This window comes from Bombus bifarius, unplaced genomic scaffold (assembly GCF_011952205.1).
Source record: "Bombus bifarius isolate JDL3187 unplaced genomic scaffold, Bbif_JDL3187 scf7180000008239, whole genome shotgun sequence".
Lineage (NCBI taxonomy): Eukaryota > Metazoa > Arthropoda > Insecta > Hymenoptera > Apidae > Bombus > Bombus bifarius.
The window spans coordinates 701,177-727,501 of NW_022884533.1; the positions used below are offsets into that span (position 1 = coordinate 701,177).

General features: G+C 35.1%; 4 protein-coding genes across 10 annotated transcripts; 2 read left to right on the forward strand and 2 right to left on the reverse strand.

Moving 5' to 3' along the window:
- Positions 1–26: 26 nt before the first annotated feature.
- On the forward strand, positions 27–16,773 carry LOC117211546 (E3 ubiquitin-protein ligase CBL-B). 2 transcript variants are annotated; one of them, XM_033455530.1, is made up of 8 exons: positions 27–877; positions 9,835–9,981; positions 10,048–10,320; positions 10,397–10,616; positions 10,703–10,867; positions 13,576–13,852; positions 13,972–14,565; positions 14,821–16,773. In XM_033455530.1, exons 1-7 carry the CDS (start codon positions 312–314, stop codon positions 14,559–14,561), a joined length of 2,238 nt encoding a protein of 745 aa, XP_033311421.1. In that variant the 5' UTR covers positions 27–311; the 3' UTR covers positions 14,562–14,565; positions 14,821–16,773. The 2 variants fall into 2 exon arrangements, with proteins under 2 accessions (XP_033311421.1, XP_033311422.1); XM_033455531.1 differs by having other exon boundaries at positions 13,972–14,370.
- Positions 7,053–9,647, reverse strand: LOC117211548 (probable phospholipid hydroperoxide glutathione peroxidase). Of its 2 annotated transcripts, XM_033455534.1 has the most exons (6): positions 9,496–9,607; positions 8,891–9,003; positions 7,938–8,040; positions 7,761–7,870; positions 7,605–7,696; positions 7,053–7,522 (listed from the first exon to the last, which is right to left on the reverse strand). In XM_033455534.1, the coding sequence occupies exons 2-6, from the start codon at positions 8,946–8,948 to the stop codon at positions 7,307–7,309; spliced, it is 579 nt and encodes a 192-aa protein (XP_033311425.1). In that variant the 5' UTR covers positions 8,949–9,003; positions 9,496–9,607; the 3' UTR covers positions 7,053–7,306. The 2 variants fall into 2 exon arrangements, with proteins under 2 accessions (XP_033311425.1, XP_033311426.1); XM_033455535.1 differs by lacking the exon at positions 8,891–9,003 and having other exon boundaries at positions 9,496–9,647.
- Positions 16,361–19,991, reverse strand: LOC117211545 (peroxisome assembly factor 2). Its single transcript, XM_033455529.1, has 8 exons — positions 19,850–19,991; positions 19,140–19,608; positions 18,610–19,062; positions 18,306–18,532; positions 17,845–18,247; positions 17,471–17,770; positions 16,790–17,409; positions 16,361–16,677 (listed from the first exon to the last, which is right to left on the reverse strand). Exons 2-7 carry the CDS (start codon positions 19,564–19,566, stop codon positions 16,817–16,819), a joined length of 2,403 nt encoding a protein of 800 aa, XP_033311420.1. The 5' UTR covers positions 19,567–19,608; positions 19,850–19,991; the 3' UTR covers positions 16,361–16,677; positions 16,790–16,816.
- On the forward strand, positions 19,831–26,315 carry LOC117211544 (serine/threonine-protein kinase pakA-like). Of its 5 annotated transcripts, none has more exons than XM_033455527.1 (15): positions 19,831–19,944; positions 20,586–20,764; positions 20,898–21,102; positions 21,179–21,375; positions 21,446–21,680; positions 21,744–21,900; positions 21,984–22,215; positions 22,287–23,109; positions 23,190–23,935; positions 24,013–24,188; positions 24,270–24,692; positions 24,781–24,956; positions 25,027–25,274; positions 25,350–25,613; positions 25,696–25,870. In XM_033455527.1, exons 2-15 carry the CDS (start codon positions 20,625–20,627, stop codon positions 25,868–25,870), a joined length of 4,197 nt encoding a protein of 1,398 aa, XP_033311418.1. In that variant the 5' UTR covers positions 19,831–19,944; positions 20,586–20,624. The 5 variants fall into 5 exon arrangements, with proteins under 5 accessions (XP_033311418.1, XP_033311416.1, XP_033311417.1 ...); XM_033455525.1 differs by lacking the exon at positions 19,831–19,944 and adding an exon at positions 20,103–20,245; XM_033455526.1 differs by lacking the exon at positions 19,831–19,944 and adding an exon at positions 20,117–20,258.
- The last annotated feature ends 10 nt before the right edge of the window (positions 26,316–26,325 follow it).

The following is a 26,325-nucleotide window of genomic DNA, read 5'->3' on the forward strand; positions in this document are numbered from 1 at the left end:
ATTAACGAGCTATGGGCACGCTTGGTCGTGTCAGTGTAGACTCGTAGGTATCCGGTGTTGTCAGTACGGAGTAGAAAGAGTAGGATGTGGTATCGTACAACGTTATGGTATATCTCGTGGCTGCGACTTCGTGAGAAGGTCGTCGAGGTAATGAACGCGTCTCGTTGAAGGAAATGCAGTATATTGTATCACGCGAGTGCAGGGCAAGCTAACCTAAAGCAAGGTGTCGGTGGGTTTGTCGAAGGTGAAGTGTAAAAGTGCGCGGGACTCGCATCGAGAGCGAGCACCAAGGAGTCCCGGTGTCGTGGGATATGCACGCACACGTCAAGATGTCGTCGGGAGGACATAGCAGTCGTACTCGAGCTGTACACATAGGTTCGATCTTCCAGAAGCTTCATGGTCGTTTTGCTGATCCTATGACACTGCCGAAACTTTCGACCGACAAGCGAATGTTGGATAAGACCTGGAAACTTATGGACAAGGTAGTCAAGTTATGTCAACATCAGAGGATGAATTTGAAAAATTCGCCACCGTTTATCCTGGATATTCTACCAGATACGTATCAACGATTGAGACTGATATATAGCAAATACGAAGACAGGATGCAGGTGTTACATAGCAACGAACACTTTTGTGTATTCATCAACAACCTTATGAGAAAGTGCAAGCAAGCGATCAAGTTGTTCAAGGAAGGCAAAGAAAAGATGTTCGATGAAACTTCGCATTATCGTAGAAATTTGACCAAACTTAGCCTTGTATTTAGCCACATGCTGTCCGAATTGAAGGCCATTTTCCCAAATGGTGTGTTTGCTGGACATAAATTCCGTATTACTAAAGCAGATGCGGCCGAGTTCTGGAAAGAAAGCTTTGGAATCAGGTGCGTATCGTTTAATCATCCTTTCCCTTTTTTTCTTTGGTTCTTCCTTTTTGTTTTTGATCATGTAAACAGGACACCTGTCTCGTCGCGTGTGCTTTCCACTCTGACGTGCGTAAAAACGAATAATAAACGCGCGCTCTGTGGCTCGCACGTGCGCACACCTAACCTAAAAACGGCTCTGCGTCTCATTGATATTGACATTAGTACATGCACCAAAAACCGGGACGTGTCTACTGGTTTGCACCTGACGCCATTCGTGAAATGTATTTCATCGCTAGCGGAAGTGTTCTTTTTTATGTACGAACTCGTATAAAGGAAGAACTGTATTTTCGCATGTCCTCGAATAATGAAAATCGAATCATTTTAGTCACTCTGTACCTACTATTGTTTTGATAATAATTTAACAATGTTACTATTGTTACAGGCTTTTTCTTATTAAAATTACGATTAATTACATACTAGAAATGTAGACACAATTGTAGGCAATTCTTTTAAGCAATAATATTAATGTACGTAAAACGTATAGATTTAAAAACGTTATGGTATCAGTTCCCTTTTAACTTTGAAAAAAAAAAGATGAATCGTGTTTTATGTTTCCGGTCTGAAATATCGGTTATTTAGACGATGAAGCGATAAACGCGGTCGTTGATTTAGTTCGGTATATCGAGTAACAGTTACCGCTGTATTGGCACAAAGTTGCTTCCGGTGCAATCGGAATTTCATTTATACTTGGTTGTGGACTGTTGAACCGTGTAAATTGTCAGAATGAATCGTTATCGGGTTATTGTCAGTGATCGGTTACAGCTCATTGACAGGTATTGCAACATACGAATGAAAAGACTAGGAAAGCGATCTACGATTATTTGAAGTCTAGAGATACCTATATCCTGACAAAAAGATAAGAGAGAGAGAGAGTGAGAAAGAGGGATAGAGACGTGTAAGGCGGGGAAGTTGGTAGAACGGCGGATCGATTGGTTAGATCCGTTTCCTGGTTACTATTCTTGGGGGGCCGGTGGTTTAGTATCGTTTTACAAAACTGATACACCTACTTTTACTGGAATACGTCATGACACAGTATCGGGAAGCGCGTGCCGTGCGCTCTGGGCTACGTGCCGCGTAGCGATTTATCAGCCGGTATAAATAAACGAGCAGCAGTTCGAGCCAATTCATGAATGACTGACTGCTGTACGGTGTCGCGAGAGATCGTCACGATTTGTCAGAACACGAGACTCGTGAACGAATACCCTTTCGTCACACGCGTTCCGCAGCCACTCATCGCCATGGATTTTGCATACACACTAAGATACATATCACGTATACGCGGTTATCTCTTACTTTTTCTTTGCCGCTGTAAGAATATAAATGCAACTATTTATCATTTCATCTCCATTCGTATATGTACACATGTACACCGTGTATAAATGTTTTAATTGTAATTTATGTTTCTCTACGTTACGATGATGTTGCAATATAGTCTATTATCAATCGATAGTAATGGACTATACACAATTGTTTAGTTAGTTAGTTGTTGAAAGTAGAAAATACGCGACTAAAAATAGAACGAATTTCCTGAGAAACGATAAAACATTAATACTGTATGCGGCGCGGAATCAGTTAAATTAAACATCGCCAGGGAGAAGAGCAAAGGAGAGATTCCAGTCGTGGGTTGTACTTCTTCCGTTTCTCTCTCGGTTAATTTCTCGAAATCGTTTCCATCGCCCGCCCTTTTTTCCGCTTCGTCAAACCGTACGTTCGTAGACGAAGTACGAAGCCTACGCGTTTTCCAAGAAAGCTAAACAGGAGTTTAAAGAGCTTTTATCGGGGAACCGTTCTTGTTTTGAACGTAGGATGCGGGCGATTGCAGTATGATTAACATGCGGCGAGCCGACTCGATTACGCCGATGCGCGAACTTTCAGTTTCCGGTCAAATGATCCGCGGACATCCGGTGGCCTATGTTACGCTCTTTGCGCTGTTACGTTCTGCCTCTTTAATCAAGCAAAACCCCTGGGTATTCTTCCTGCGCATTCAATTCGGCGTCGATGAGATAAGCGTAAGTCGTGATTTATCTTACCGGAAACAATATTTATCGTTATTACGCTGTGTAAGATATCTTGAAATATTATCTTGTATCTCGGTATTTTTAATCGACCTTCTCGGCGCATAATGCGCGTCGCTTTCAAAGAAAGCAATTAACAGAGAAAATCGAACACAGACCTTTACAAAGCGATGACGTAACTCGAAAGAAGAAAATACCTCGAAAAACAAATCGAACGTGCATTACGACGATACGAAACTATTCCTTGAGAAAATTTCATTTCGTCCCACGTACCATTTTTTTTTTTTTTTTTCTGTAATTCCAAACTCGGGTTTTCCTTTATCGGCGCATCGATTCGTAACACGCTAATGTATTCGGACGAAATGAAATCCACGTTTCGCGTGCGAACGTATCCTCGACTTGTTAATGGATGTTTTTAATGACGAGTATACCGGAAACGGTGGCAAGGGATGAGCTTTTATCGAAAAGAAGACCGAAGTCATCTATCCGTGACACAGAGAGAGAGAAGATGGGAGGATAGTAGTGGATTCGTTGCACCGTTCTGTAATCTATAGTCGCGAAGGATTGTACTTTGTGCTGGCTCGAGCTGGGGGGCAGAATCTTCTCTCTTCTGCTCTTTCACTACGATGTATACTTATAACGATACATCCGGATGTGGGTTGGGAAAGCCATATGAGAAAAAAGTGGTGAGGCAGAATGGAATTCAACGAGGTTGAACATTCCGGTTTCTTCGTCTCCTACGATTATTTCATTAACGTATCTCCGGTTCCCTTTTCCCCTCTGGTGAAAATAATTGAACGCCAGAGTCTCTGTCCTCTTCGGGGACAAAGTGGCCAATATTCACAGCGACTTTCGTGCGTTATATTTTATACGGCGTAGCGGTGTATCAAACGTTTAGATAGAGTCAGAAGAAAGAGCGTGAATCATCGACTTACGGCATCCGTTCTAAAACTAAAGGTAGAAAGAGAGGAACGCGTTAATTCGACCGATGCGACGTCGAAGCGATCGATATATTTGGAATTCCGTTGGAAAGAATCCCGATGTTTGCACGCCTCTGTTTATTCTTGAGATATCGGGTATCAGGTGCACAGCGGATCTGATGTCTTGAAAAGAGGGCGTCGACGCGGATGCAATATGTCGCGTTTGCGAGCCTCGTTCGACTTTACAGTACGATGCAGTGTTCTCTCGCCCTCGAAGGTCTCTTGTTCGCGAGAAAACACCTCGATCGAATGGAACAAAAGAAAATATCATTGCAACCATATTGCGTTTCCAAGCAATGAAAAACGCTTCTTTTATGACCGATATACAAATATCTTTGCGGGGGTAGCTTTACGACTCGACCTTCCTTTTTAACTTTCGCACAGAATAAGGCAATGTAAACTTTGAAGAATTACGCGATATAACTCGCTAAACAAATACATGTTCTGTTCCGAAGCGTGCAACGCGTAGAACGTAGTAAAATCCCGAACACAGGAGATGGAATAAAATCGAAGAAAGAAGAGAACGAGAGTGAAGAAGGTGAGCAGATAGGAATCGTCGTAATCCGGTAGACGAAGAAACGCGCTAGCCTCGTTCGAGGAGACCCACGAATGACGAAGTATTGGAAATAGGTTGGTCAGGCAAACTGTTGAAAATCATTAGCGACGTTTAACGGCGTGGGTGGGAAAAATGGAGGTGTGTGAAAGGCAAGACATGCTCGTCCCGGAGGATACTTATTGTTAGCGGAGGATACTATATTAATTCCGGTCGGCAGGGGTTGGAACCACATTGATAGAGTAGGACCGATGCGTATCAGCTATCCGTGTCTGAAGAGTTACGAGCAAAGAGGTCTGTACCCTCCTCCCCTTTCGTAGTCGGCCAGTTAAGCTCGCATCCGGACGTGAGCCGAAGCGGAAGGAAGGGGACGTGACGTCGCGATTAAAGCGAATTAAGCGGAGCGAACTGTACGAATCGGTGTGGCCGCGTCCACGAACCGGGATCCTACTCTTTACTTACGTTTATCAGAACAGCCAAGTGTTTGCTTCCTTTCGTTTATTCGGTAAATCGTATCTCTTATCGGCGAGAGGACTGGAGTTTGGCGTCGTTCGTATCTACGAGCAGATAATTGTTTCGAACGAAAGAGTCTCCCGATGAGGTAGAAAGGTGTGGAATAATTGCAGAGCTTAACCGTGGGATGCTATATACACGATATGCTTGCAGGCAGTAAAGTACCGCGTTTCCTAGTTGTTCTTAGCTGTTTCTTTCGTTTTTCAAATATAATTTGGAGATTTAAAGCGCGTACCGATTACGCAATGATGCATCTAGACGTTAAAGGCAAGCATGTGTTTGAAAGTTAATTACATATCGGTCGGATATAAAAGAACGCGTGGACACACGACGCGTAGTAGTTCTGTGTGCGCCTTTAAAACCATCCTTGGCTTAGTAGAGCAATGACTGTGATACCCGATATAATACCGATAATACGATTAACACAGGCATCCATCGTCAAGGGAATCAGCCGACGGATTCACACGAGCGTGCAAAACCTTTGAAATAAGCGAACCATCCTTGAAACGCGCTATGTACTCCGATCGTTCCACTGACATTTTCCATGGGTATATTTTTGCCGTCTATTGCGTAATCACATTTAGCCATCGATGGTTAGAAACTTTACCTCGTGAATGCGAAAGGTGTAATTAGAAGCAGGCAAATTTCAAGTTCGGGTCGTGTTGCCCTTTTGCGCTACGTCCATCGTTAAAGCAAATGGAACAACGAGAAAGTAAAATTCTGGAACAAAATTCCGTATCAATTTGAGAACTGTGTGTTGGATTTTAAGGTTCAATACAATTATCTGTCGATCATTTCGGGATTTTCTTTTGTCCGCTAAGATATATAAATTTCGAAAGAGCTGCGTGATAACGATGGCTCGTGGATTCTTACCATCGCATCGTTCTCAGTCATCTAATCATTAATATATTACCGCACGATATTTTTAGTACCTGTCTTAACAAAATCTCTATAACAGCGCAGAATCGATCGCGAGTTAAAATTGTTAAAAGGAGCCGTGCTATCACCCTGATGTTATAAAATATGAAAGATTAGTAAAATTATTTGACGTTAGATTTGACGATTAAATTTGGAGCGGTAGTTGCACAGAAATCGAAAACATCATACGGATGGAAAGATAGGTACGTTGGAAAAGCAGCGATCTATGAATGGAGGTGAGGCTTGGATCGGTCGGCAAGCAAGGACGACTAATTGTAGCGGTAGTATCTCTCAGCTTCGTTTTGTACGTTGGCCACGCATCGCCGATGTATACATACGCGTGTGCAATACAGATATATCACGGAACATTCAATTCCGAGATAGTACTCCTGCAATAGAGGACGTGACCCAGTTTAATGATGACGTAAAGCGGCTCAGGATTGAAATTCAGGAAGGACACGAAACTCCGTGAATCGTAGTTCTTTCTTCTTTTGCTCCTTCTATTTCTTTTTCATCCTCTTATTCGAACACGCCAGGTGTCTATTTTCGTAATATGAATTTTAAATGCGTTACGAGAAAAAGGGAAAAGAGGGGGGGGGGACATTATAGGTAGAGAAGTATTTCACGGACCGAGTTGAGTATTCGCCTTGACCCGCTGGGGACATGATGGCCTGTAATTATGTCATCGTGTTACTCGAATCTGCCTGGGATACATTGACCTATTTTTCCAAGCACAGGACGTTGAATCAGTTTCCCTGGGCAGGCTGTTGCGAATCAGGCAAAATCGCGTGACATCGAATCAGGCCTGACTATGTTTGATTTTCACTATGTTAAGAAAGATGGAGAGAAGAGGGTTGCAGATTGATGGCTAAATAAAAGACACTAATGACGCTAAAAATAGACAAGGTCAGGAATTTCGTGACGTAGCGCAAAAGTGCGCGGGACAGACATTTGCCACCATAAAAAGAGGCAAAGTAAAACACGCCGAGAACAGCTTGTTTTTGATAAAACGTGCGACTAAAATGTAAAATCATTTAAACGAAACAATGCTATAAATGTAGTGAAATGAAAAATTTTAATAAATGAACGTTGCAACAAGTACATATATTATACATGTATAAAGTATATTATCTTCTTGTGCTGAAAACGCGATCTTTTGATGATATAACATTTATTTCCTCGTTGATATAATATCAATACTTACAACACTTGTTTACAAATAGAAGATGTGCAATATTCGATAACTAAATAAGAAACTTCATTGAATAAAAAAACTATTTATCTAAAAGCTTATAATGGATAAGAATAATTCACAGTTCATATATCGTTCTTAACGATATCGGTTGATTGCAAATAGTGCTACTAATAAAAATCATTACATATATATTAAATAATAGTAGAAAAATGCTTAGAAGTATTTTTCGAAATTGTTTTTCAAACTGTTGGGATCCACGTTCGGACCATGACGTTCAACCACTTTGCCTTCTTTGTTCACGATGAATTTTGTGAAGTTCCATTTTATGAAATCACCCAAAATTCCTCCTTGTTCTTTCTTTAGATATTTCCATAAAGGATGCGCCTTGTCTCCATTGACGTCAATCTTTTCGAATATATCGAATTTAACCTGAAGCAAAATATAATAGTGTACTTAATAAAAATCAAAATGGTAGAATGTTCATCGGATTAAGAGATTCGCATTCCTATACCTTTTGTCGATCGGCAAAACTGCATATTTCTTCGGTACCTCCTGGTTCCTGTCCATTAAATTGGTTACAGGGAAACGCCAAGATTCGTAAACCTAAAAGCACGATCTTTCAACAATCGTTTCGGAAAATAAAACGGATATAATTTGTATATCTTACCTTTAGAGTCAGCATACTCATCGTACAGTTCATTCAGTTGTTTGTAATTTGTGGCTGTAAGGCCGCACTTTGATGCTACGTTTACGATTAAACAAACGTGACCTTTGTAACTGTAAGTAGGTAAAAAATATATTCGCACGTCCCTGAACATGGATGAACACATAATATATTACTTACTTGGATAGAGGAACTTCTTCACCTTTTATGGATTTAGCAGTGAAATCGTAAATCGATTTCGCTTCCTTGTAATTATCGTTCCCACTCATGGTTGCTGCTATAACTGAAATAATTTCGATCGATGTTTAAAATATCTCAATGTATGTATTAAAAAATCTAATACGAATTCTAAAAATGTAATTTACATAACAAGTGAATTATTCAGGATATTAAAAGCACATACCAAACATGGGGAAAGTAAAATACTTTTTAATAATATTAGTAAATTGGATATTACTACTACTGAGCTTTGTCACTGTTATTATTATCGAGAGAAATATCAAAAAACACACCACCAAATAAAAATTATATATTGTACTTTTCATCCTTTTCATCTTTTTAACACTTAAATATAAGAGGTATATCTTTTATTATAAAGCTTTTCATTCTAACTGATGTTTACGTCGTATAACGATAATTCGTGATTTTGAGATATGCGTAGATTGTATTGCCATCAACATGAGACAATATCGATCACGTATGCAACAAGATTACATTTAGCATGATAGTTGAATATGTTATTTACCGGGATATTTATAACAATCTTATTTACATTGTTACAATATTCTTGTGTGATATTATTGTATATCTGTGTAACACTGTATTGTGATACTGCGAGCATTCAGTAAAGATGATATGTGAGACGTACGTCGTTTCACTTACGCTGCGTCACGACTTTCCGGATATGTTGAAATTTGAATATTCAATGAAATAAATATTTGAAGAAATAGATTCTTTGAAAGCACACCTAGAAGTTAATGACTAGATTTTGGTGTTTATATCAAAAATGATATTTTTTCCAAAATAATATTGTCATAATGGTGTTTTTTTTATATAAATAAGCTTTTTCATTTCTTGCAACAGGGAAACAACAGGTTTAGGGAAACGGTAGATATCAAACTTGTAGTACGTGCCTGAAAAATTTCTGACTTGAACAAAGCCCACCGGCAGTAGTAGTTTTAAAATATTCATTCTTCGTTGTACAATATATGGGTGAGGAAGTCAATAAAGACGCACAACTATGTTCCTGAAATTTTTCAGTACAAACACTACATCTTATATTATGAAAAATTTTATATAAGCACTACTTGTATTTATTTTGTAACTTAGCAAAACGTAAAATCATCATTCTATTTATTGTATTATAATCAACTGATTATTTGGATTACATGTGATAAGCTATATGGTACTTCAACCGAGTAAACTTGTGCTGTTTGTACGAATTATGTAATATTTTTCATAATCGCAGTAAAAGTTAATCATATTTGAAATAATGTATTAAATAGAATAAAGTAAAACGATGAAGTGAATATTTTTTGACAATGTTTACGGCAAGCTTAAATCGATTGCCATCTGTCGTTCACTGGATAAACCTCAATGAATTGCATGAGTTGTGATATTTTGCGCCTAATCATTCTGTTTTAATTTTGGATTTTCTTGCGATGTAATGAAGGTGTTTATGAAATGATTATGAAACTTGAGAATATAACGTTTGTAAGGGAAACTAAATGAACCTTACCAGCAATATGTAGTCAAATGTCGCAAAGAGAAAACTAGGGATAGAACTGCACTCCAAGAGCTCTGTCTTTACACTGGCGTATCAGTTATGAACTTACAGCTTTTATTGGCTCCCATACAGGCGCAATATGCACCTGTATGCGAACCGGTTACTCAATATTTTGTAACAAGGAAAAATGACATCAAATTCATTTTTATTAATTATAATGATCTAGATTACAATAACTATGTATGTTGTAAATAATGTAATATCGGTTAGTTGTTAGGTTAGGACCGTATTATTGGAGTGGTATTGTTTGTACATATATTACTAAAAAGTCACTTTTATATATGTTTTCAGTACGCTGGTTCCATGGAAAGTTTTCAAAGACAAGTTAAATGAAGTTCATCCAATAAGTTCTGGATTACAAGCCATGGCATTAAAGTCGACGATAGATCTCACGTGCAATGATTATATCTCAAACTTTGAATTCGATGTATTTACGAGGTAAGTTTGTAAACATAGAAAGCGATTTGTCTTATATAATTATAATAAATTTACTTATTATTATAGGTTATTTCAACCATGGTCTACACTTCTTCGTAACTGGAAAATTCTGGCTGTGACACATCCTGGATACGTAGCTTTTCTTACTTATGACGAAGTGAAAGCACGTTTACAAAAGTATTGTAGTACTAGACCTGGAAGTTATGTATTCAGACTAAGTTGCACGAGGTTAGGACAGTGGGCTATTGGTTATGTTACATCAGATGGCGATATCCTCCAAACAATACCTCACAACAAAAGTCTTTGTCAAGCACTGCTAGATGGATATAGGGAAGGATTGTAAGCACACTATTTCTTTACTCATAAAAAATTACTAGTTTAAAATTTCTAATTAAACTTAATAATTTGTTTTTAGCTACTTATACCCTGATGGCCGTAATATAAATCCAGATTTAACATGGGCAGTTCAACCCACTCCTGAAGAACACATAAAAGTCACAGCAGAACAGTACGAATTATATTGCGAAATGGGTAGTACATTCCAATTATGTAAAATTTGTGCAGAGAATGACAAAGATGTGAGGATAGAACCTTGCGGACATCTTCTTTGTACTCCATGTCTCACAGCTTGGCAGGTATTAATATTTTACTTAATCTATATATTTTCGAATTGTTTGCAAGAAAATACCGTAAGAATAAAAACAAGTAAATACTTTTGTAGGATTCTGAGGGACAAGGTTGTCCATTTTGTCGAGCTGAAATTAAAGGGACTGAACAAATAGTAATCGATCCGTTCGATCCACGAAGAACACATCGACCGGGAACACAATCAGCATCTGCTAGTAATGCGTCGACTCCCACACGGGATCTTGACCCGGACACCGAGGTATCCGACTAGGAGTAGCACCTACCCTCATTACATTAAGTGTGCTCTATGTATAACAACTTCTAGCAACACACCCCATTTTTAAAGAATGCTTCATGCAATTCATGTGAGATCTCGAGTTTGTACGATTGTCATGTCATGTCATTTATAGAATTATCATCAAACGTGATACCTCTTATGAGGTATGCAAGTTTAAATATAATGACGAACTTACTAAAGTTAATATTTCGGAAAGTAAATAATGTAAAAAGGGACCAACTTTTTTGTCTCTATATAAGCTTCGTTGGAATTGTATTTTCTATTTTTCTTTTCATTTTTCTTTTTCTTTTTTTTTTTTTTCTTTGCATTATTTGTATATAGAATAATTCACAGAATAATTCTGAGAAAGCCTAAGTTTACAAACGATTAATATGAATGTTTTTTACAGTTCACGTGTTTATTTAAACTAACATGTGTTTTTAAATTACTTGTTTGTATGTGTCACAATTTACAAAAAATCTTCCGGTTTATGGAGACCCTAAGGTAGGTTGCTTTTTTGCATTACAAAATCGAGGGCTTATTGTACGAGTCACCGTTCTTGTTTCATTACTACAACTGCGTTTGCACTCAGTCACACTCTTCGTACCGTTTAACATACACATCACTATGTTGTACTTGCTGTGCAACGATTTAGTTAAAATAATGGAACGTACATTTTACTTACGACAAACAGATAATATTTAGAGATAACATTGTAGTCGATGCCCATATCAACTTTACGATAATAATTACATATGGATCACATTTGTACAATAGAGTAAAGGTTTTTGCTCGCGACTAATCAAGAAACCAATCATATTTTAAATGCATGTGCCAATGTATAGCTGGCAGCGTCTTCTTTGTGGTGTATGCATACAAGACTTGAAGTTAGAATGCTTCATCTCTACATATGATTGCATTATTTATTAAATAAGAGATTTGTAACGTCAATATTTTTTCAACAGAGTATTAACCCGTTCATAAACTTGCGTTATGTCCGCACAATTAGGAAATCTTTCGCTGTAACTGAAATCCGTTTAACGAGACCTTGATTCGACACTCCTCGCTTCGTGTTTTGTTTGATATAAATTTAAATTCTTTTTATTAATTGGTTTTTTATTAATGTGTATATCGAATTATGTTCACGAATATAAGGAATGACATGGTAAAAGTATAGAACAAAAGGAAATAGTGATTTTTGTAGTACTAAGAGATAAGAGGCAGATATATAAAACAGAGTGATCTTCCAACGGAAATGACGTTGCTTACATCGAGCAATAGGAATGCTACGTAACCCATGGATGAACAGTCGTTCATTCGTTGTATTTTATTAGAATTAATTATGTACCTGTTGGCGATAGAAACAATGTAATAACATGCGACATCTTTATCAGGGAAAAGATGTTATTATTTTTCTTTACTTTAAAATATTTATTATTTATTCTATTCACGCATAAAATGAACTTTAAGGAGTTATACCAGTGATTGTATGGTAGCACTTCATGCCGAAGTTTGATGCTGTGGTATATACGTTATCATCTTCCCTTTCCTTTTTTTCAATACCTTACTGCTGTAGATCCTGTATGCATTGATGCATGCAAGAGCAATTAAAAAGTCGAATTCACCATAAAAATAAAATTTATATTTTTTTAAGATATAAATTGGCAGTTAGTAATCTAAAAAAGGGGAGTAATAATTTCTTAAGCGTAGTATCACGTATCCCTATATCTACGAATCTATAGATAGTAAACAAAGTCTACGACATGTTGCACTAAAAACTTAAAATTAAAGATAGATTTTTTTACTGCGTTCACGTGTATCCATTAGCGTAATTTGTACAATGACTAGTGCTGCTAATTGATCAGTCATTTAGATCCATTCATGCTGTGCATATCCAGCAATGAAAGAGGTCTAAAATAAATAATTCATAAACATTACAAATTGTAGCGTACATTTCTTCCTATTCATTGTAAGATATTAGGGATCTGAGAAATATGTTCTTTGTTTTCTTTTCGTTTTTTCTTTTTCTATCTTCTTTTCTTTTTTTTTAATAAAATTGTATTATCATTACATCGTGTTACTTTTGCATATTGTATACATGCATCCCTTTTGCTGGATTCTAATTTCCACGCCTATTGAATCAGTGTTCCAGCAACAGGGAACTACTGAAAATGAACCAAGGTGTTACATCGTTATATCGTTCGCATGATCGTTTATCTTTATTTCATAATGTTATCTACTGGGTCCATTGCTCTGCCCGCTGCATGATCGAAAACTAATCGATAATGTACATAGCCGAAGGAAATTTATTTTGACTCATTGAACGCAGGTAAGTGAATAAATGCATTATGACCTTCTGCTTTATCGCTTTGTAATTATGCTCGTTCTTAATTGTGATGTTCTTTCTCATACAGGTTTTTTTGCTACATTCTTTTTCTTTATATTAATTTAAACAATTCTTGTTTACTCAATATAGTTTTAAAAAGATTTATTCGATTATAGAATTTTATTAATTATTAACAAATTTATCATTACTTAAAATCAGAATCGAATAAAATATATTTTCTACGCAATTATGCGTCTTCTTGCGTTAAATAATAGCAAACGTTATCAGACTAAAACAATCTTATTTCTGTTGGCCTATGTCATAGATATTAATGCATGTTTTTCGTTTATTTTTAATGTTTTAGGAAATCATGGATTTGTGTAATGGTCACTGTGGATTGATGTGTTACGATTCGGATGAAGAAGAAGATTCCAGTCCAACAAACTCGCCAGTTTCGACACGAAGAATTGTGCCAAGCCCGCCGCTACCTCCTCGACGACCCTCTCCATCCCCCACGCCAAATAATCATTTGAGGAATGGTCGTCTGTTAACTGTTCCAAAAGAGAATGCTCCACCACCACCTTCATCGACAGCTCAAACGACATTCAATTCTAATACTGACAATCAGCAAAATAATAACAGTAAGCAATAAAAAGTAAAACAATTTAGAGAAACAGAATTTGTTGCGATGTTAATTATTCCTTTCTATTCTGTCTAACTAAGTTGTTTTACAACATCGATGTTTGTTTTATTTTACCAGTAAACTCCGAAACAGGGTACGATATGCTACATCGTGCCTCTTCACCGTCTCCAATGCCACCTTCTGCACCGTTTACAGTAGTCAGAGGTCACGTTCGTCGATCACAAGGAAATCATTTGTCCACAACGCAACAGCAACCACCGCCGACATTACCTGAGAAATCTAGTCGTATCAGTGGCGGATCTTCGGCGATGACCAGCCAAATTACGTCTAGCAATAATGTGCCACCGGTTCCACCACCATTATCGGTGCCACGACCTCCAAAAGCAACCAGCAAAGAGCACAACAGACAGGATCACCATTACGAGAACACGATCGTGATACCCGGTACGAGACAACACGTCGTGAGGAACATTAATCTGGAAGCGAATACAGCTCGATTGTCCGCCCTGATGAGAGGTAAGGACAATCCCACCGGTTCTTCTAAGCCAGAATCCGCGGCATACGAGAACGTGAACGTCGAGCACATTTCCAAGCTGACGGCTCTCGGATTCGCACAAGACGCCGTGATTAGAGCTCTCGGTATTACTAGGAACAATCTTGAAATGGCTTGTGACATACTACACGAATTTGCCACGAAATCGTCTTGACCAGGTATGCATAAAGTGCAAACCTAAAAAAAAGCAGCAACAGATTATCGTGTTATTCACATTTTAATGGACACTACCTCATAATTCTATTGAACGATAGTGTTTTCCTTGAAAAGAAAAAAGAAAAAAAAAAAAAAGAAAAGAGTCAATACATGATAGACTAATAAATTTGATACGGTAGAAAAAAGTAGTAACCGCATTTCTTCTTTTACAAAGACCAGATTTAGTCACGGTCTCTTCCTTATTTTTTATGTTTCAGGATTAAATACAGAAGAATCGTAACTGGCTCTACTTGCCGCACTTTTAATGTACATTATAAGTAGAAACGTGTAAAACTTGCTGTCGCTGATTACTGGAAAAAATCGTTTTTTCCCCCCCACAAGCTCAGATATCTGGAAATTCGAGCAATACACGCACCAAGAGCCGACAAAGATTTCCTGCCCAGTTAATCGGCAATATCTTCGATCGTTTTTGCACGCACCATATGTCGAAACAATCTTCGTAGAAGATATTCTGAAATACCAGTGTATTTCTTTTCCTTACACATATTCACATATATACACGATCAATACAAATAGAAGAAGACTGCTTAAAACTGCGAGAAGACGCGACAAATGTTACAAATGTAAGTAAGAGTTTTGAACTTTACAAGAATAGTTCGCGGCCGCTGAGTACAAAGTCTTTCGTTTCCCGCGATCGATGCAAGCGAAAATTGCTACCACATGTTTCCCTACGTAGTTCTCCAATAACTACATTTTTCAATCTAAATACTTAAGACAAGGATTTATATATACATTTTTAAAAAGAGCATCTGCATGCAATTACACGATTGTACAGTGGCCAAATTTATTAATAAGCTAATTTAAACGATTCTCCCTTTTTTATCCACATATGTATTTGTCGTTGCTTGTTCCTTGAGAAAAGGAATATTCAGATCAAATTTTTACAAAATATTTGAAATAATACCTCATATACATATAATATATAAATCGAGTTTAACTACGCGCAAGTTATATTCGTTCCAATCCGATGCAAAATACCCTTGAATATTTTTCATGTGCTCCATAGAATTGATATTAACTGTATGAAATGTTTCGTCGATCGCATGTAGTGATTAGCGTTATTTATCAAATGTGATACTTATGTTTTAATAATTTTCGACTGCACTGAATAGACCCATCGATGCATGAGAGGTGAAAATTGTTAATCGATATTTAATTATATTTAGAAAGAAAAGTGTGAAGAGAAAGAACCGAATACTAGGATCATGCGATTTGCTTTTGAAACTATTTTTAATAGTTTTGATTTGAGTAATCTACGAAAGTTCAAAAATAAAAATACTCGTAATTGTAAAGCCTCTCCCTATAAGATAATTGAACTTACGGTTAACGACGATTCTTTGAAATTCTGTGACTTTTCTTTGTCGTATCAAGTCATATCTTAACAATTGTAAAGAAAGACTTAATTCTTTCCGTGTAATAATTAAATATTGTCGTCGTGAACGATGAAGAAAACGAAGCACACTTCAATGTCGTGGACAAATTACATTGGAATCGATCCTACCTCGCGATCATACCAAAGGAATGTCGTTATTCTGTAATCGAATGAAGTACGTTGTTAAATGCCGCCTGTAAAACAGGAACAATTCGTTATATTAGACTGTATATTTTGGAGAAGGCAATTAAAATGTTTAAAAAAATTGGACAAGAATCACAGTATTGCGCTTGCAAAATGCAAGAATGTGAATAGCGTTGTTTCATAAATAAAATAACGGTCATTTAAATGGATACGATTTGTCCTACAAACTTACACAATGATTATATTTAACAAAAATAGATGTTTATTTACATACTTTATTAACAAGTGTAGTAAAATAATCATTCAATTCCATTTGCGAAAAGAATTATTAGCCTCTGTTACAAAATTTCGTAGTCCGATATAGGTACGCGATGAATTCAGCTACTCTATTTTTCTACATTGTATACTATTTTGAGATTGGTATGTACTGTAACGTGTTACGATCATTTTGAAGACCGTTTTCTCGAAAAAAATCAATCGGTACTACTACGTCCTCTATCGCGCACTAGCATGTAAGATGAACCGTTTGGTGCAATACCTAGAATAGAAGGTAGATATCTTTCTTGATTGAATTATTCGTTGTAAAAATTATTTTACATATTTCTCCAAATAAAATAACATGTCGTTTATAAGACTGGAAGATGTTTTACCTGATGCTTAAAACACAATTGGGTACATCACGATACAGAAGATAATTCTATCTGCATTTTTTCGTATCTTTCTGCTTCTTCCTTGCTAACCGATGGAATCAATTCGTGAGTGGCTTTTAAAAAGTCTTCCAATTCTACGCCAACATATTTGTCCAATTTAATTTCGTTAGAGTTATCGTGATAATTACTTAAAACTCTTCGCGCAGCATTCAGCCATGCATTTGAACAGATAGAATACAAATCTGCACCAGTTGTGTGTTCAGGTAATTGATATATTAACTTTTCTAATTCTTCTCCGTTTTCATGGAATTTGAATTTACGAGTCAGTGCCTTTAACACATTAAATTGTGAATCACGATCGGAATGAATCCCTACATATAATAATTTATCGAATCGACCAGGTCTAAGAAGGGCTGGGTCAATCAGATCCGGCCTGTTTGTGGCTCCTATAATGAATATACTACTGGAACAGTCAAGACCATCCATTTCAGCGAGTAATTGGGATACCACACGATCCATTACACCTCCGCTATCTCCACTTCGTCCACGATTGGGTGCTAACGAGTCCAATTCGTCGAAGAATATTATACAAGGTGCTGCTGCTCTTGCCCGCTCGAACACTACGATGTTGCATTTTTTATTTTTCAGATATATGTTTAATACGTATTTTCATTACTTTACCTTGCCTAACATTTTTCTCGCTTTGACCGACATACATATTCAACACTTCAGGACCTTTAATTGATAAGAAGTGAAGCTGATACTCTGTCGCTACAGCTTTAGCAAGAAGCGTCTTTCCGGTTCCTGGTGGTCCATACAAGAGAAGACCAGATTGTCCGAATCCTAAAGTGTTCATCAAAGGTAACTGAATTCGCCGCATTATTTCATGTTTCAGCTTCATTAAACCACCTATGTCTTCCCAATAAACTTTTGGTACACGCGGTGCACCTTTACAATCTGTATATATCGATTGCATGTATTCTGTAAATGAAATTGAACGAATTAAAGCTGATATATTGTAAACAATAATTATTTTTACAGCATTAAAAGTGTACCATAAGCTTTATCAAAATCTTCTTGTAAAAGTGTTAATGGTTTCAAATTCTTAGTACTATCTTTGCAGTGAAATTTTACGGCATTGAGTATTAATGTCGATAAGTCTGAATATCGAAAGTCAGAACACATCCCAGAAATTTTTGATAAATTGACCTGATGATTGAGATTTCGTTTCATGAGTAACCACGAAATTAAATTCGTTCTTTCATTCTGATCTAGATGTTTCACGTGAATCGTTTCGATAAAAATTCTGTTTAGTTCAGCCGGTATATCAGACTCATTTGTAGTAGCTACTATAATAACTGGATATCTTAAATATTTATTATATAATGAATTTATTTCGTTGGAAAAGGTTGATATCACTCTTTCATCCTTTTGACCTTCAGAATTTCTTCCAAATACCTACAAGTACTATCTTAGAATATTTGCAAATAAATTAACAAAAATATCTTCAAAGTACCTCTATATTATTTAAGCACAGGATACATGGTACAGATTGTTCAGCATTACGCAGTACAATACGTAATTTAGCCTCTGTCTTTGCTGATGTTAAAGCTTGAACTTCAGCAAAATCTGTATTAAGAAAGTTTAAACCTATTTTTTCAGCCAATATTTGGACTAATTTACGTTTATTTAAACCCTGTGCACCCTTAATAAGAAATATTGGCTTTATTGATAATTGTATATCTGTTTAAGAAATAAAGCATTAAATATCTAATTTATATTACTTAGATGCAATTAGATATTTAAACATTAATCTTTACCATGATTAATAAATGGCAAAATGCAACGCTCTAATTGTTCCAGAGGTGCTGCTAAACTTGATGGATACGAGTTTACATACTTCTCTTTGGTTTGATTGTAAATAAAATGTTTTTGAGGTAGATAACTATGTATATCCGGTTCCTGAATGAGTGTGGTTTCTCCATATAAAATATAAGAAGTATCACTATCTGTAAAATCTCTATTATCATTGATGATAGAATTGACTTTAAAATATATTACAGACAGTAAAGGATTGGTATGCAAATACATTTGGTCCAATATATATTCCTTTATATTAATGCTAAATAAATCATTTTTTCTTAAAAATCTAGGTTCAGAGAAATAATTTTCTAATAAAGTACTTATTAAATTATCTGTGCTTTCATATTGATTAGAAATCATAGAAATTTTGGCTTCTCTAGCAAAGTTAATAGTGTCATCTTTTGCTGGCACTGAAAAAGATTGGAAAAATTGATTTTTTATCAAATTCTTATAATCACTTGTCCATTAAAATATATTTTGTACTTACATAAAAAACATTTATCAATAGTGCAATGCAATGCATTTTCTATATTATATTTCATAGTATTTGATGTAAATATTTCAATTTCATCAGTGTTATTTAAAGGTACAACTAAAACTTTATATTTTTTTATAGATACTGTAGAACATATATAAAACCAAGTTGGTGTAGTAATTCTAACATATTTTATGTTTGCCAATAAACAAGAATTACAGTCTATATAATAATTCTTTTCATTATAAAATTGTTTTATTAAATTCTTCAGAATAAGGTCAGACAAAATAATCCAGTTATATTTTGTATCAATTAATGTTTTTAATCGAAAAAGCGCGTACTGTACAAATGTATAAAAGAGTACGTAATTATAGTTGTATTTCATTAATAATTTTGTTAATTCTCGTAAAAAATGTATATAAGAGTATAAAGAATTCATATTGCATTTGTTTCGATTAAAATTGAAAGTTAGAGCCGCATGCTGAAAAGTAAAAAGAAATCGATTTCTATGCAATGAAATGAGAGTCAAAGTTATTTAATAATAGCATTCGCAGCATGAAGATATAGTAAATTTTATACTATCTCTTATATATAATACATAAGTATGTGTATTTTAAATGATATGTCTTGATAAATAAAAATTTTTAATGAAACTTCCAAATGATTTGAAATGAATTTTCATAATAATCATAAAAAGGAAAAAGATAAGATCACTGGCGTACCAATTTTGGACCAATCTGCCAAGTTACTATAGAAACAGTGACGAAGTGGAAGTTCGAAGATCATGCGAAGTCCCTCTGCAACAGCTGTCCTATTGGTAATTTTCAACAGAGATTTGCGTGAAAACTATATTAAGCACGATAAATCTCTGGCTGCATCAGTTCTCAATTATTTCGCATAGTAGATCCAATTAAAATTCGTGATTAGTGGGACGGTAACTCTTGCATCATTTAAAGCACAGCGTAGCAGAAGACAGTGAAAAACCGTTGTTGGCCGTAGCCGTTAAATGAAAAACTAACCTAACCTAGACTGATAGCGTCCTTATTGGAGTTATCAAGACTAGATTTATTCAAATTTGAAGGTCCGCCGCGATTCGAAGAATATTATGCAAAGTTTTAGTACGTGTGAAAGGTTAAGTGTTTCCTAAAAAGACGTTGCTTACGCTTTGTCCTACTATTTCATAGCTTGAATGACTGTTTGCATTATGTTTAACTGAATACATTTTATAGATTAAGTACTTACGGACTTAAAATCTATTCGATTTCCTACATTCTCACACTTTATAACAATATATAATCACTAATATGTTGCATTGTGACATACTGAATAATGAGTCATTTAAAATTTAACATGTAGTTCTATTGTTCCAATTTTTGAATACAGTTTGAAATACCTTTAATACAGACATTTAAAAAATAATCTATCAACTTTTTATTATTTCAATCTTTTTATTTTTAGAATATAAGGTGATTTAATTAAGAAATTATAGAATTAAGAATGGATCCTGCTACAGTTATTGCGCTTTGTAAAGAAAATATTCAACCATTACGTTATGGACGAAATGCTGCACAGTTAGGAACTGCATTAAGGGCACAAGAGGATGCAGATGTTCAACAATTACTCTTACAAGAAAAACAGTGAGTTTAACAATTAACAATTCCTTTTATTGAATTATGATTAAATTAATAGTTTTCAAAGTAAAGTTTTTCTATAATTTATCATGATTATCTCATTATATCCTAAAATAGTAATTTCATGTTATATTTTTAGGATGTATGAAGATGCAATAAAAAATTATGAAGGAGATGATCCTTTAGAAAGTTGGTATGAATATATACTTTGGGTAGAACAAAGTTACCCAAAAAGTGGACATGAGTCACATATTGGGAAACTTTTGCAACAATGTTTAGCTATATTTGAAAAAGAGACCAAATATCACCAAGATCGTAGATATATACGTCTTTGGATTAATTATGTAAGATATTTAAAACATATTTTGTGTTAAAGAAATGTCTCTCTTGTTATTTTATAAAATAAGCATTTGGTTGCAGATAAGTATGCAAAAAAATCCATTAGAATTGTATCAACTTTTACATAACAATGGAATTGGGACTATGGTTGCAGATATGTACAGGGCATGGGCTTTTGAATTAGAACAGATAGAAGATTACAAACGTGCCGATGAAGTTTATTTAATGGGTTTATCTGCCTTAGCAGAACCACAGGACGAATTAGATTATGCGCACAAGTATTAATCACAAAACATACAAATACTAACAAAATTATTAACACAATAACATGCACTTCATCCATTGTAGAAACTTCCAACTCGCAGTTGCGCGTAAAACATTAGGACGTACGGATGATCGTAATGAAGTATCATTGCTTGAACAACGTCAGGCTTTTAGTTCTTTAAAAGCAATAAAAGCTGGGAAAAGAATTGGTAGTATACGTACTGGACATCGAGTACGCGAACACTTTCCTGGTACAGTTCCACAAATTCCATCGACGATGCATCACACTCGGCCAAATTCCAGGATACAAGTATATCAGGTATAAAAGTATTAAGATATTCAAAATACGGTAGTATAGAAATACATCGAGATGTTTCTATAGGATGATATGCCAGCTGAAATGAAAAATTCAAGTATATTAGATCATGTACCAGTAGAAGATACAATACATAAAGAAAATACAATTAAACCTGGCCCATGGAATGGTGGAGGTAGACGATATCCGTTAATGACACCTAGTACAAAGTTAGCTTTCAAAGGTGCAATTTTATTTACAACAAAATAATATTACTAATGCGTAAGATCGCTTTTTTTATGCATTTTATTGTTACTTAAATCTTAGTTCACGAGGATCAACCAGATGATTTTGATGCAAACAATCTAAGATTATTTCCAAACCATACATATTTTTTTGATGGTAGCAAATACCCAGAGCATTTAACTGTGCCTGTATTTGTGCCAGATCCTCCAAATCCAAATATTATATTAAGGCCACATTATCCCAAAGAATTAGTTTATGCTAATAATATGGATCAAAGTATGGAGGAAGTAAGAGCCCAGTTGTATTTACAAAGGTAATTTATTTTTGTTAATAATTATTTAGATGATAAAATTATTTTGAATAATTGTGATCAATATTTTATAGAGCACAAACTTTAGATAAAAAGCATGATGTGTCAGATATAAGAGGGACTAATCATCAAGTGCAGCATAAAGGTTTTGAATCTGAACATCAGAGACACAATGTATCTTTACAAGAATTGCAAAGACAGAGGCAAGAATTTGAACAACAAGAGTTAACAGAGAGACAAAGGAAAGTAGAACAACAACTTAGGGAAGCCGAACAACTTGAATTGGATAGACAGAGACTTCAAGCTGAACAACAAGAACTCCAAAGACAGCAGTATGAAGCTGAAACTCAAGCATTAGAAACTCAAAGGCGTAAGGCAGAGCAACGCGAATTAGAACGATTAGAAGCAGAAAGAATTGAAGCCGAAAGGATCGAAGCAGAAAGACTCGAAGCTCAGAGAATGGAAGCAGAATTGAATTCGCAACGAAAATTACAGTCTAGTTTTATGCATCAACATCATACATCATCATTAAACACTGAGCCTGAAGAACATTTACTCGGACAAAGTCTTACCGTTAATACGAAAGAAGCAATGTCAGTCGTACAAGACATGTGGCGCTCTCCGGATACAGTACCTACAACGCCTAATTTTCGTACTCCTATGACACCTAGAATTTCAGATGCCAAGACCAAATTATCTTTTGATATACATATGGATAGTTCAATGACGCAGCATGCAATGTCAAACAGCAAACATCATTCGGGATATAACATACAACCTTATAATGATCAAGAAAATCACCAGAATTATTCTGCTCATCAAAGTTATTCTAATCAAGAACATCAAAACTCTTATAGTAATCCCGGATTACATAATACATACCAATATCAAATGCAGGTATAATATAAGTTATATATAAAGAAAGATTTATATATGTAGGAAATTATTATACTAATTCTTAAAATAATTAATTACAGCAACAAGTACATGAGCAACAAGTACAACAACCTCATTCCCGACTGCATCATTCACAGCATCATCAACAATTAATTCAAGCACATCAACAGGCTCACGTGATTTCTCATCATCATACTCTTCCCCATGTCTCGCACTTGCAGTCTCATAGTCAGATTCAACATCATCAATCTCATCCTCAACAACATCAACCATCACATAATCAACATCTTCACCATCAGCCACACCAAGCACATCAACACATACAACATATTCAACAAGTTTATGGCACCATAATGCCCAATGACATTGCTTATCAGCAGTATCCTTCACAGCTAGAATCTACCTTAATACAACAAAATGTAGAGCCTCAAAAGCAGCTTCATTATCCCCCATATAACGAATTAGACATTGAAACTAGCAAACCATACAGGATGCCACCCGAATTACCGTATATAAAGTCTCCAGGAATGAATCGTAGAGATATTAAATATCTTGAAAGTGCCGAAGATAAAGAAAATGCTATCGTCGTTGATTATAATGGACCACTAGAAGAAAATATGACGCCAAAAGCACCAGATGAAAATAACTTATATATTGACGAAAGTCTTGGTATTAGTCCATTGACGGGAAATAATGATACTTGTTACACAGAAGCATTTAATACACAATTAACAAGTTCTACACCTATGACTAATCAATTTAGGCAGTCTTACAAAGTAGCAGAAGGAACTTCACAATATCCAAATCAGTGTGCTGCACCTCTACCGTATGCGACTTTTTAATTACATAATTAATTAGTACAACAACATTCCAATTTATATTTATTTCATATCTCATTTACAGCTCTTCAGAGGCACCAAATGCAGAAACTGAAGACAAGTTGAGTGTCATACTAGAATCTACTAGAGAATATATTTCAAGCAGTTCTGGCAGCAGTACCCATACAAGAAATACTGTATTGGGCTTTACATTAACAAAAGAAGATCTGGTTCCTATAAAAGAACAAAGTATTACTAGAGGTATTTTAATCAAATATATTAACATTTTTTTATTTATTGTAACATTCTTTGTATATGAAGGAAGATTTTTTATCTAACAAGGTGGAGAAGATGAAATAAAAGATGTTACTCTTTCTGCAAACCAACCTTACGAACAAAAATTACAAACCCAAATTCAAGCTGTGCACGCTCAAAGTCCGCGTACGGTACAACGTAACGTGGATCAAATTACTTCTGAAATTAAGAAGAATTGTGATCTACGAAAATCAATTAATTTTAAACTTAACGAAATAGAACAAAAAGAAAAAGTTGATACAATGGAATGTGAAGAGCACCACGAACCAATGGAAGAAGCTGAGGAAGAAACTTTCCAATTACCTTCGGGAAATATAAATCCTTTCGATAGAAATTTGATAACTGGTCTTTTAAAAAAAATAAAATTTCCTCAGCCATATCATGCAGAGGGATATGTGAGATTAAATATTAACTTAAATAAGCTTGTGCCTTCTACTATGATTACGCTTGGTCAGTGTATTTCGATGTAAAAACATCAGATGGAAACATTTTTTCGTTGTTTCGATACTTCTTACCTTTACTTGTTTCACGTATTTAGGTACTGAAGCATACGATTTGGGAAAGTGCCTTGGAAAGGGAACGTACGGTACAGTATTCAAAGCAGTGAATTTGCAAACAGGTCAAATAGTTGCCCTGAAAACTCAAAAACCTGCTTGGGTTTGGGAGTTTTATATCACTAGGGAAATAAAAAATCGTCTTACTAACCCACATATGGTAAAATATTTATTTATAGTATTCATAAATAACGACTTTAATAAATAATAAATAATAATTCTTTTTCTAGTTACGTGGATTTATGGATGTCTCGATGGCATACGTCGCGAATAATAGTAGTGTATTAGTTTCAGAATATTCCAGATTTGGAACATTATTAGCAGTAACAAATCAAATAAAAATTACCACGGGAAAACCATTGTTAGAACATTTGGCTATATTTTTCACGATTGAAATATTGCAAATTGTGGAATATTTACACAAATGTCAAATAATCCACGGAGACATTAAACCAGACAATTTTCTCTTAATGCGTTTGTATGTATATTTACATGATATATTTATATTTTATGAAACAAATCTACTGTGTTACATTTATAAATATAATTTTAGACCGACGGAAGATGTAAGGCCGACGATACAGTTAATAGATTTTGGATGTAGTATAGATATGAGTCTATTACCAGAAAAAACGACATTTACTCAGGTCATAAAAACAGAAGATTTTACGTGTATCGAAATGCAAACTGGAAAACCGTGGACGTATCAGACTGATTTGTATTGTTTAGCAGCGACAAGTCATTGCTTACTATTTGGTAATTATATGAGAGTTTCGAATATTGGTGGTCGTTGGTTTATCACATCGAAAATACCAAGGTATTTATATTTAAACAAAAGTATTTTTTAGTTATAAAGTTGTAAAGGGTATGATACATTAAAGATTTACTTAAAAATACAGGTATGCTAAAAAAGCTGCTTGGGAGCAATTCTTTACAGAACTATTAAATATTGAATCGTGCGATAAAATGCCCGATTTATCAAAATTGCGCAATATGATGGAAGAAACATTAGCACAGATGACAGATGCCCAACAGAAATTTAGAAATTTTGTCAATATCTTAAACAAACGATAACAGTTACTGAATATACTGTATCAAATGTTGTGTCCCAATGTGTGCACATATTTAGAAAAGAACCAACATTTATTAAGAAAAATTAATGTTACTATGCTATTTATTATCAAAGTTAATAATATGGTGATATATGTAATACACAGTTAATAATACATGAAATGCACTTTATGGCCTGCTTCGTGGAGGCTTTAATGAACTGTATTGCTTGCACATAATCAATTATATTAAAAATACGAAATATTTCATTCGACGAAAGAGAAAAAGAACTTTTCAATCTGATATTACAGACATTTTATGCTCCATAAGTTATAAAAATGTCTTTCAAGATACCTCGTGACATAGTACCTGGATGTTAGCATCTGTCACGTAAGTTATGTAAAGGCAGATTTGTATAATAAAGTTGAGTAAAAGTAAAACTTTGAGAAAAACGAATATGTAAAAAAAATAAATATTTA

Coding starts and splice junctions, on each gene's coding strand:
- LOC117211546 (XM_033455530.1), top strand. CDS start 312: ATGCACGCACACGTCAAGATGTCGTCGGGAGGACATAGCAGTCGTACT. Junction 878..9,834: donor AAAGAAAGCTTTGGAATCAG/GTGCGTATCGTT, acceptor ATATGTTTTCAG/TACGCTGGTTCCATGGAAAG. Junction 10,868..13,575: donor ATCTTGACCCGGACACCGAG/GTATCCGACTAG, acceptor TTAATGTTTTAG/GAAATCATGGATTTGTGTAA.
- LOC117211548 (XM_033455534.1), bottom strand. CDS start 8,948: ATGAATATTTTAAAACTACTACTGCCGGTGGGCTTTGTTCAAGTCAGA. Junction 8,041..8,890: donor TCAAGTCAGAAATTTTTCAG/GCACGTACTACA, acceptor AAATTATTTCAG/TTATAGCAGCAACCATGAGT. Junction 7,871..7,937: donor GAAGAAGTTCCTCTATCCAA/GTAAGTAATATA, acceptor ACCTACTTACAG/TTACAAAGGTCACGTTTGTT.
- LOC117211545 (XM_033455529.1), bottom strand. CDS start 19,566: ATGAATTCTTTATACTCTTATATACATTTTTTACGAGAATTAACAAAA. Junction 19,063..19,139: donor TATTGATAAATGTTTTTTAT/GTAAGTACAAAA, acceptor AATCTTTTTCAG/TGCCAGCAAAAGATGACACT. Junction 18,248..18,305: donor TGTGCTTAAATAATATAGAG/GTACTTTGAAGA, acceptor TAGTACTTGTAG/GTATTTGGAAGAAATTCTGA.
- LOC117211544 (XM_033455527.1), top strand. CDS start 20,625: ATGGATCCTGCTACAGTTATTGCGCTTTGTAAAGAAAATATTCAACCA. Junction 21,681..21,743: donor CCAGGATACAAGTATATCAG/GTATAAAAGTAT, acceptor ATGTTTCTATAG/GATGATATGCCAGCTGAAAT. Junction 24,189..24,269: donor AGAACAAAGTATTACTAGAG/GTATTTTAATCA, acceptor TTATCTAACAAG/GTGGAGAAGATGAAATAAAA.